The 12,002-nt window shown below is 43.5% G+C and overlaps 1 protein-coding gene across 1 annotated transcript in view; it reads left to right on the plus strand.

Moving 5' to 3' along the window:
- Positions 1-12,002, plus strand: part of LOC106578306 (semaphorin-4G) — an 81,582-nt gene that overhangs the window by 23,230 nt on the left and 46,350 nt on the right. The window contains exon 2 of the mRNA XM_014156988.2: positions 8,226-8,496. Coding sequence (XP_014012463.2) covers positions 8,370-8,496 — 127 coding nt within the window. The 5' untranslated portion in view covers positions 8,226-8,369. The remainder of the gene's footprint in view (positions 1-8,225; positions 8,497-12,002) is intronic.

A 12,002-nucleotide genomic window follows, 5' to 3' on the forward strand; every position in this document is an offset into this window, starting at 1 on the left:
GAAGACTTCCAGTTTGTTGTGGCGCCATTTCCGTTCCAATTTTCTGGAAGCTTGCTTCAGAGCTCGTGTATTTTCTGTACACCAGGGAGCTAGTTTCTTATGACAGATGTTTTTAGTTTTTAGGGGTGCAACTGCATCTAGGGTATTGCGCAAGGTTAAATTGAGTTCCTCGGTTAGGTGGTTAACTGATTTTTGTCCTCTGACGTCCTTGGGTAGGCAGAGGCAGTCTGGAAGGGCATCAAGGAATCTTTGGGTTGTCTGAGAATTTATAGCACGACTTTTAATGCTCCTTGGTTGGGGTCTGAGCAGATTATTTGTTGCAATTGCAAACGTAATAAAATGGTGGTCCGATAGTCCAGGATTATGAGGAAAAACATTTAGATCCACAACATTTATTCCATGGGACAAAACTAGGTCCAGAGTATGACTGTGGCAGTGAGTAGGTCCAGAGACATGTTGGACAAAACCCACTGAGTCGATGATGGCTCCGAAAGCCTTTTGGAGTGGGTCTGTGGACTTTTCCATGTGAATGTTAAAGTCACCAAAAATTAGAATATTATCTGCTATGACTACAAGATCCGATAGGAATTCAGGGAACTCAGTGAGGAATACTGCATATGGCCCAGGAGGCCTGTAAACAGTAGCTATAAAAAGTGATTGAGTAGGCTGCATAGATTTCATGACTAGAAGCTCAAAAGACGAAAACGTCATTGGTTTTTTTTTGTAAATTGAAATTTGCTATCATAAATGTTAGCAACACCTCCGCCTTTGCCGGATGCACGGGGGGTATGGTCACTAGTGTAACCAGGGGGTGAGGCCTCATTTAACACAGTAAATTCATCAGGCTTAAGCCATTTTTCAGTCAGGCCAATCACATCAAGATTATGATCAGTGATTAGTTCATTGACTATAACTGCCTTGGAAGTGAGGGATCTAACATTAAGTAACCCAATTTTGAGATGTGAGGTATCACAATCTCTTTTAATAATGGCAGGAATGGAGGAGGTCTTTATACTAGTGAGATTGCTAAAGCGACCACCGCCATCTTTAATTTTGCCCAACCTAGATCGAGGCACAGACACGGTCTCAATGGGGAAAGCTGAGCTGACTACACTGACTGTGCTAGTGGCAGACTCCACTAAACTAGCAGGCTGGCTAACAGCCTGCTGCCTGGCCTGCACCCTATTTCATTGTGGAGCTAGAGGAGTTAGAGCCCTGTCTATGTTCGTAGATAAGATGAGAGCACCCCTCCAGCTAGGATGGAGTCCGTCACTCCTCAACAGGCCAGGCTTGGTCCTGTTTGTGGGTGAGTCCCAGAAAGAGGGCCAATTATCTACAAATTCTATCTTTTGGGAGGGGCAGAACACAGTTTTCAACCAGCGATTGAGTTGTGAGACTCTGCTGTAGAGCTCATCATTCCCCCTAACTGGGAGGGGGCCAGAGACAATTACTCGATGCCGACACATCTTTCTAGCTGATTTACACGCTGAAGCTATGTTGCGCTTGGTGACCTCTGACTGTTTCATCCTAACATCGTTGGTGCCGACGTGGATAACAATATCTCTATACTCTCTACACTCGCCATGACTTCTCCCTGACTTCTAAGCTGACATGTGGAATTGTTGTAAAATGGTCATACCATGGATAATTTACCTATTTGATTTTAGGTCTCCTTTAGGTGTAATTTTTTGAATAAAAAATGTTTTTGATAAAATATTGAATTTTGCCTTTAATAACTACTATAGTAGAAACACATTGAATAATAAATGAATAAATGGCAAAAAAGACAAAACATTTATCATAAGGAATATGGTTTTGAAGGGTCTGTCCTATATGTAGGAGATATAAGAGCTCAGGAAATATGTATACAGTACCAATCAAAAGTTTGGACACACCTACTCATTCCAGGGTTTTTCTTTAGGCAGCAGGTAACCACTAGGTGGCAGGTAGCCTAAATAAAGGTAAAAAAATTACATTTAAACTATTATCTACATTGTAGAATAATAGTGAAGGCATCAAAACTAAAAAACAACACATATGAAATCATGTAATAACCAAAAAAGTGTTAAACAAGTCATAATATATTTTATATTTGAGATACTTGAAGGAAAAAGGAAACCGCACACTGCTCTTGACAGTATCACTGATATTTAATAAGCTTTACGCATCCCTGAAGGACTCTGACGAGGGCCGTGAGGCCAATACGTAAAGCTTATTAAATAGGGCTGTCTTCTGTATACCACCCCTACCTTGTCACAACACAACTCATTGGCTCAAACGCATTAAGAAAGAAAGAAATTCCACAAATTAACTTTAAACAAGGCACACCTGTTAATTGATATGCTTTCCAGGTGACTACCTCATGAAGCTGGTTGAGAGAATGCCAAGAGTGTGCAAAGCTGTCATCAGAGCAAAAGGTGGCTACTTTGAAGAATCTCAAATATAAAATTCAAAAGGCACTCGCACATCTGAGCAATCTTAATTGCAGGTGCATGGCAACAATTGAACAAGATGAAGGAAAAAGGAAACCGCACACTTGATAGTATCACTGATATTTAATAAAAGACCAAGTCCATATTATGGCAAGAACAGCAAGAAACGACAGTCCATCATTCATTTAAGACATGAAGGTCAGTCAATCCGAAAAATGTCAAGAACTTTAAAAGTTTCTTCAATTGCAGTGGCATAAACCATCAAGCGTTATGATGAAACTGGTGTTCATGAGGGCCGCCACCGGAATGGAAGACCCAAAGTTACCGCTGCTGCAAAGGATAAGTTCATTAGAGTTACCAGCCTCAGAAATTGCAGCCCAATTAAATGCTTCACAGAGTTAAAGTAACAGACACATTTCAACATCAACTGTTCAGAGGAGACTGCATGAATTTTTATTTATTTTATTTTATTTCACCTTTATTTAACCAGGTAGGCAAGTTGAGAACAAGTTCTCATTTACAATTGCGACCTGGCCAAGATAAAGCAAAGCAGTTCGACAACATACAAAAACACAGAGTTACACATGGAGTAAAACAACATACAATCAATGATGCAGTAGAAAAAAAAATAAGACTATATACAATGTGAGCAAATGATGTGAGATAAGGGAGGTAAAGGCAAAAAAATGCCATGGTGGCAAAGTAAATAAAGTATAGCAAGAAAAACACTGGAATGGTAGATTTGTAGTTTGAAGAAAGTTCAGAGATAAAATATAAATAATATGGTGCAAAGGAGCAAAATAAATAAAATAAATAAATACAGTAGGGGAAGAGGTAGTAGTTTGGGCTAAATTATAGATGGGCTATGTACAGGTGCAGTGATCTGTGAGCTGCTCTGACAGCTGGTGCTTAAAGCTAGTGAGGGAGATAAGTGTTTCCAGTTTCAGAGATTTTTGTAGTTCGTTCCAGTCATTGGCAGCAGAGAACTGGAAGGAGAGACGACCAAAGGAGGAGTTGGCTTTAGGGGTGACCAGAGAGATATACCTGCTGGAGCGCGTGCTACAGGTGGGTGCTGCTATGGTGACCAGTGAGCGGAGATAAGTGGGGACTTTAACGAGCAGGGTCTTGTAGATGACCTGGAGCCAATGTGTTTGGCGACGATTATGAAGCGAAGGCCAGCCAACGAGAGCGTACAGGTCGCAGTGTTGGGTAGTATATGGGGCTTTGGTGACAAAACGGATGGCACTGTGATAGACTGCATCCAGCTTGTTGAGTAGGGTATTGGAAGCTATTTTGTAAATGACATCGCCGAAGTCGAGGATTGGTAGGATGGTCAGTTTTACGAGGGTATGTTTGGCAGCATGAGTGAAGGATGCTTTGTTGCGAAATAGGAAGCCAGTTCGAGATTTCACTTTGGATTGGAGATGATTGATGTGAGTCTGGAAGGAGAGTTTACAGTCTAACCAGACACCTAGGTATTTGTAGTTGTCCACAAATTCTAAGTTAGAACCGTCCAGAGAAGTGATGCTGGACAGGCGGGCAGGTGCAGGCAGCGATCGGTTGAAGAGCATGCATTTAGTTTTACTTGTGTTTAGGAGCAGTTGGAGACCACGGAAGGAGAGTTGAATGGCATTGAAGCTCGTCTGGAGGGTTGTTAACACAGTGTCCAAAGAAGGGCCAGAAGTGTACAGAATGGTGTCGTCTGCGTAGAGGTGGATCAGAGATTCACCAGCAGCAAGAGCGACATCATTTATGTATACAGAGAAAAGAGTTGGCCCAAGAATTGAACCCTGTGGTACCCCCATAGAGACTGCCAGAGGTCCAGACAGTAGGCCCTCCGATTTGACACACTGAACTCTGTCAGAGAAGTAGTTGGTGAACCAGGCGACGCAATCGTTTGAGAAACCAAGGCTACTGAGACTGCCGATGAGGATGTGGTGATTAACAGAGTCAAAAGCTTTGGCCAGGTCAATGAATACGGCAGCACAGTATTGTTTCTTATCGATGGCGGTTACGATGTCGTTTAGGACCTTGAGCGTGGCTGAGGTGCACCCATGACCAGCTCTGAAACCAGATTGCATAGCGGAGAGGGTGCGGTGGGATTCAAAATGGTCGGTAATCTGTTTGTTGACTTGGCTTTCGAAGACCTTAGAAAGGCAGGGTAGGATGGATATAGGTCTGTAGCAATTTGGGTCAAGAGTGTCACCTCCTTTGAAGAGGGGGATGACAGCAGCTGCTTTCCAATCTATGGGAATCTCAGACGACACGAAAGAGAGGTTGAACAGGCTAGTAATAGGGGTTGCAATAATTTCGGCAGATAATTTTAGAAAGAAAGGGTCCAGATTGTCAAGCCCAGCTGATTTGTAGGGGTCCAGATTTTGCAGCTCTTTCAGAACATCAGCTGAATGGATTTGGGAGAAGGAGAAATGGGGAGGCTTGGGCGAGTAGCTGTGGGGGGTGCAGTGCTGTTGAATGCAGTAGGGGTAGTTAGGTGGAAAGCATGGCCAGCCGTAGAAAAATGCTTATTGAAATTCTCAATTATAGTGGGCTTATCGGTGGTGACAGAGTTTCCTATCCTCAGTGCAGTGGGCAGTTGGGAGGAGGTGTTCTTATTCTCCATGGACTTTACAATGTCCCAGAACTTTTTAGAGTTGGAGTTGCACGAAGCGAATTTCTGTTTGAAAAAGCTAGCCTTGGCGTTTCTAACTGCCTGTGTGTATTGGTTTCTAACTTCCCTAAAAAGTTGCATATCGCGGGGGCAGTTCGATGCTAATGCAGAACGCCACAGGATATTTTTGTGTTGGTTAAGGGCAGTCAGGTCTGGGGAGAACCAAGGGCTATATCTGTTCCTGGTTCTAAATTTCTTGAAAGGGGCATGCTTATTTAAGATGGAGAGGAAGGCATTTAAAAAAAATAACCAGGAATCCTCTACTGACGTGATGAGGTCAATATCCTTCCAGGATACCAGGGCCAGGTCGATTAGAAAGGCTTGCTCGTTGAAATGTTTCAGGGAGCGTTTGACAGTGATGAGTGGAGGTCGTTTGACCGCTGACCCATTACGGCTGCAGGCAATGAGGCAGTGATCGCTGAGATCTTGGTTGAAAACAGCAGAGGTGTATTTAGAGGGCACGTTGGTTAGGATGATATCTATGAGGGTGCCAGTGTTCGCGGCTTTCAGGCCGTAATGGTCAAATTGCTGCAAAGAAAGCACTACTAAAGGACACCAATAATAAGAAGAGACTTGCTTGGGCCAAGAAACACGAGCAATGGACATTAGAACGGTGGAAATCTGTCCTTTGGTCTGATGAGTCCAAATGTGAGATTTTTGGTTCCAACCGCCTTGTCTTTGTGAGACGCAGAGTAGGTGAACGGATGATCTCCGCATGTGTGGTTCCCACCGTGAAGCATGGAGGAGGAGGTGTGATGCTGTGAGGGTGCTTTGCTGGTGACACTGTCAGTGATTTATTTAGAATTCAAGGCACACTTAACCAGCATGGCTACGACAGCGTTCTGCAGCAATACGCCATCCCATCTGGTTTGTGCTTAGAGGGACTATCATCTGTTTTTCTACAGGACAATGACCCAACACACCTCCAGGCTGTGTAAGGCATATTTTACCAAGAAGGAGAGTGATGGAGTGCTGCATCAGATCACCTGGCCTGCATAATCACCTGACCTCAACCGAATTGAGATGGTTTGGGATGAGTTGGACAGCAGAGTCAAGGAAAAGCAGCCAACAAGTGCTCAGCATATGTGGGAACTCCTTCAAGACTGTTGGAATAGCATTCCAGGTGAAGCTGATTGAAAGAATGCCAAGAGTGTGTAAAGCTGTCATCAAGGCAAAGGTTGGCTAGTTTGAAGAATCTCAAATCTAAAATATATTTTGATTTGTTTAACACTTTTTTAGTAAAAATAAAGAAAAACCCTTGAATGAGTAGGTGTGTCCAAACTTTTGACTGGTACTGTATATATATATGTTTTTTACACATATTTAACCCCCTTTTTTGGGTAGACACAAAACTACCTCCATACTGCCATAATTCTGTTTTATCTGGTACCTTCAGATGAGTCACATGACACTTGTGGGGGTGGTAGAGAAAAATGGAGAACACCACTGTGTTCTTTCCACAGTTGGGTCACATTAGTTTGTAGTCAAAACGCTTCTGATGCTGCAAACAGAAGTTGGTACATCGACAGTACCGATTTCCCTTGAGTCCTTTGGAGCTTGTGGGGGTCGTAGAGCAAAACAGAGACCACCATCGTGTTCGTAGGAGTCTCATCATTTCATAGAGTGGGCAAACCGTTCGGACGCTTCAGTCATTTTCGTGAGAATACCTATTTTCGGGATGTCTCATGGTCTGATAAACACCGCTGTAGCTCGCTATAGGCGGATGTGGTGGTTTGAGATGCAGCCCATGCAAATTAATTGACAGATTTTGCTGGATATTTTTTTGTTATTTTACTTAGATTGACGCACCAGTGCGTCAATAGACTCTACGGAGTTAATATTTCAGTTTGAAGAAACTCTGGAAACTCTACCAAATTAGGGGTATATTAGAGAAAATGCTTATTTGCTGGGGTTTTTAAGCTTTTAGTATTATGGTGATATTATCTTTTCATAGCTACAGTAAAGCAAGGATTATATGAGACACTTGGGTAATTGGAGCATATTCCTTGGCCATCTGTAGAAATCTCAGGCTGGATAATATCTTTCATATCATTATGTCTTGCCTGACAGATGGCCATATCCAGAGAGACTATAACTCCGTTTTATATCTTTTCACATTCTGTAGGCCATCAATCAATATAACTGGGCTTTCTGAACAGGGAGGCAACTGAGGTAAATTTGTCGGAAACTAGTCACAGACTCTCATGGGAAGTAGCCTACAGCAGCAGTGCTAAAAAAGTAACATGCAACCGAGCACTTCTACAGATAAAACCCTTAAAAATATTTTCAGTCCATGTCAACAGTTAATACATTTAAAATGTTTGAGCAACAAATACATGTGAAAAGATGTTTTGGTCAGATTTGAGCAATTTTCCAAAGCGTTTCAGAGGACATTCTTTTCGTGCTTTTTTGTTCTACCCTTTCTAATTGTTCATGCGTGTTATGATCCAGGCGTGACATGGCTCAGGCAGATGTGTTTATCTTTCCATGTGCAGTTTCCATGTTGTCGTCACGGTGATGACAGATAGGCGGTCATCGCCCGGGCCACCTTCCACACGCGACGCAATATAGTGTCAGATGGGTGAGACGCTGGTGTGTTTACACTGTAGGTTGGGGAGGAGAACATGATTCAGTGACAGAGCACAAGAGTGCGGCACACCAGGCGGAGACTGATCTGATGGCATCGGGCCTAATCACTAGATTAGCCATCACCCTGCCAAGCCAAGCCTCCCAACACACACTGCTAATAAGTAGGTGGAGAAGTGGAGCCATGTTCCAGAATATTAGAGAAAACAACAATTCTTCTTCATCATCAACTAATTGGTGTTTTATGTAATGCATCTTGACTCATTTTGTGTACTTATTGGGCCTAAGCTAACGTGGGGTGACGTATGTTGGAACCAGTGTGATTATACACAAATTCAAACAGGCTCAGGAAATGTGTACACACACACACACACACACACACACACACACACACACACACACACACACACACACACACACACACACACACACACACACACACACACACACACACACACACACACACACACACACTCATCTAAACAATGGCATCTACAGTGTGGGATACTATCTGTTTTTCTTCTTTGTCTTCTGTGCAGAGTGAGCCTTCCTACAGACAGAGGATGACCTAGAAGCCACCACTGCTGAGCCCAACAGAGGATAATATCACTCTTGTGTGTGTAAGCAACAAGGTGTGTGACAGCATCCAGGGCTCCACCTGCACCCAGGTCAGCCTGGCAAACATGGGGGACCACGTCACACTGCTGCCCCCCTTCCTACAGCTGCTCCTCTGTAGCCTGTCAGGGGTATGGGGGTTCCCCTTCGGCCCTGTCCTTGACGTCACCCCCAGGACCACGGTGCTTTACCAAGGTAAGACCAGACCAAGGCTCCAGGTTGCTGTACACTAGGTAGGGCCAGGAGGTTGTCCTGGAAATGTGACTACACCTGACATCAGGAAAACTCTGGGACCGAGTTCTAGGCTGTGGCCTAGGAGTTTTTTCTAGTCAGGCCACATGGCCTGGAAAAACTCCTGGCTGTACTCATAGGATGTCTACGGTATACTAGTATCCCACTCAGTGTGCTGATTCAATATAAAGGCAGTTCCAACTCCCTCCTGTTCACTTTAAACAAGTGGCACAGTTTTGGAAGTTGGCCCCGAAGACAGCCAGCCCCTACTTCCAGGGAGTTGTTAATCCTCTCTCTCAAGTCCTGTCCTAGTTCACTTAGTTCACCATGCAGCTCTAATGAAGCAATAGAGAATAGACAGAAGCTCTCATCGCCCATAAAAGAGGACCCCTCTACAGTGGAGCCCTGTCCAGTGACTGTTGAAAATGAAATAGTGCTGAATAGATGATTTTAACGAAGAAGGGTTAGGGTACGTCATTTATACACATCAGCAATCTCTCCCCCATAGCAGCTCAGCCTCTCTTTCTCGACCTACTGCAGCAGAAGCTACTGCAGAGGGATCACCCATCCCTGGCAGGCTATACAACTATACTGTACCTGGCTGCTGTCAGCTCTCCAATCCTCTCCACTCCTGTCTTGAGAGGAGGAATATTATTAACAGACGAGGGGAGTGAAGAGAGCCGGGTGCTTCGCCTGCCTGCGCTGTGGTGCAGTCACAAAACCAGACTATTGCAGTGGAAAGAAATGGTTAGAGATAAGAGATAGACAGGACTTTTAGGGTGTTTAAATGGGCATTTTACTCAAAAATCTTTGTTTGCTATGTTGCTCCTCACCTGAGGTAGTATTAATATAATGTATGATGTGTACTTCACATGCAATGCTTGAGCGTGCACAACAGAAAAAGGAAATATAAAACCACTAAAATGTAGGATGTCACTGGGTTACCCATTCAGGGAAATGGATTCCAGATAGTGTGTTGCATAAGTATCAGTGAGTCCCTATGGGATCCATATTAATGTCATGTTCATTTTTGTTCAGAAAGCCTCTACTGCTAATTTGGTATAGTCTTTTATTATAGAAGTGTGTGGTACAGAGTCGGTCTTTCACAGTTTCTCCTTATCCTTGTAAAATTAAGTCATTGACCTACATTCGGACTCCGGGGGTTGTGTGTGTGTGCGTTTGGGTGTGTGCATGCATGTATGATCTCTACTCACATCGAAAATCTGCACGGGCATGCACCCCCTGTAATTTTCCCTTAGGAGAAACATGCCCAAGTGCAAGAATGGAGAGTGCAGAGAGTTGCACCTCTTAGAGGAAAATGGCCACCGGGCACTTGACTACTGTGTATGGAAATAAGGGCTATGTGGGTGGTGCTGGTGCTGGCACTGGTAGAGTAGGAGCATAAATGTATGTGTCGCTCTGGGTGGATTTATAATGTTTCACAGTTTGGGTGAGAGGGCGATCATTCATTTGTACTATGTTTTACAGTTGGTCTGTAGGAGTGGGTGTACATTAACTCGCAATAAAACAGAGAAATAATTTATAACCATGATAAAAAGGGCATATTTGACATACTGTAATTTTAAATAAGTGTGTGTGTTTGTTCTTGTGTTTGTGCGTTTGTTTGTGTGTGTGTGTGTGTGTGTGTGTGTGTGTGTGTGTGTGTGTGTGTGTGTGTGTGTGTGTGTGTGTGTGTGTGTGTGTGTGTGTGTGTGTGTGTGTGTGTGTGTGTGTGTGTCCCTCTCTGTGGATAGATGAATGCCTGACTCTGGTCTGAACTTGGGCTGTGGTGGTCATGACTTTTTGTCAGCAGTTTATTCTCATGCAAAAGATTGATCTGGCTATGCGGTACGTCATTGTGAGGACAGACGCTGGGAGACGAGAAGCAAGTACAAGGAGTGAATATTTAATAAATAACAGACATGAAACAAAACATAGACAGCGTCTGGACAAGGGAAACATAATGACATTAATGCTGACATGGGTATCAAACTGAGGAATAGACAGATATAGAGGAGGCAATCAATAAAGTTATGGAGTCCAGGTGAGTCCAATGAAGTGCCGATGCATGTAACGATGGTGACAGGTGTGCGCAATGATGGGCAGCCTGGCGCCCTCGAGCGCCAGAGAGGGGGAGTGGAAGCAGGCGTGACTAAACTGTTGACAGCCCCCCTGCGTGCTCTAGAAAGGAATAAAGGAGAGAGAGGAGGAGATGGAAGAGCATTGTTGGGGAGATATGCTGTATAGCTAAAGGTAATGTGTCACCCAATTAATTATGAAAATGCCCTATTAATGGGCTATTCAAAATCAAATACAAATTCACTATAATTGTAGGCTAACTCTGTAAGCCGCCCTACACAATCAATGAACCAACAGCATCGCCAAGGCCTATATGTTCTCTCCCTGACTCGTGGATAGACATTTTGGACCATAGCATAAAGTAACCAGTCCATCCAGCATGAATAATAATACAGTCCACATTCAAAGGCGATTACTTCAATTTGTTTAATTTTGGTGTATTTTGGAGTACCAATTATTTAGATTTTTGTTTTTCTGCCATTCGTACTATGCAGTAGGCTATGTATTGTATAATGGCACAATGTTAAATAAAGGTTAAAGAAAATTTTAAAATAAACAATCGTAATTTTAATTCTGTTTTTTGGGGCTCATAACCCTATGTGTATGGATGTTTTGAATTAATCATCACCTTAGAAAGTACTGTCCATTTTGTTTTGTGTTAGGCTTTGAAACAACATCCACAACGACCATGTTTTCCACTCAGTTTCAACCTGTTGTTGAACTTCTTTCTTCAAACTGATCATCACAGTGATGTGAGTTTTAAAAGCACGTGCTGGTTTGATGATAAGTGTTTGATGTGATTTTTGACTGGATTTGCATTGATGTCAGAGTGGTTAGAGGGACACTAGAGCCCTGAGTAGGACCCGATGGTTGTTAGCAAGTTGGGTACTTCCAAAGCATATCCAGAGTGCATAAGAGGAGATTACCGTGACTCAACGGTCACATGGAATTTTACTGCACTCATGACTCATTACTGCCGGTGTGGCGGTAATACAGTCACTGCAACAGCCCTAGTCTGAACTCAAGGGTGTACCTAGGGGGTTGTCTCCCATGTCCTGCTCTCTTTGCTGGTGCCAACCAGACTTGAAGTAATGGAACCATGCAATATTGATGCATGTGTAAGATCTGTCTACTGTTGCTACGAGGAGAGGGCAGCGGAGGGCTTGATAGTAATGGATTTCTGTGTATTATTTAGACATGGTTTAGAATCGTTTTTTCTTCTCTCAAGTGGCACAGCGGTCTAAGGCACTGCATCGCAGTGTTAGAGGCGTCACTACAGATTCAGATTCTCAACATAGCTCCCGCAGCCCGGGATCAACGTACAGACCGTACAGGAGTTGCAGCGATGGGACAAGACTGTAACTACCAATTGGGGAGGACAAACGGGTTAA

This window comes from Salmo salar, chromosome ssa19 (genome assembly GCF_905237065.1).
Source record: "Salmo salar chromosome ssa19, Ssal_v3.1, whole genome shotgun sequence".
Lineage (NCBI taxonomy): Eukaryota > Metazoa > Chordata > Actinopteri > Salmoniformes > Salmonidae > Salmo > Salmo salar.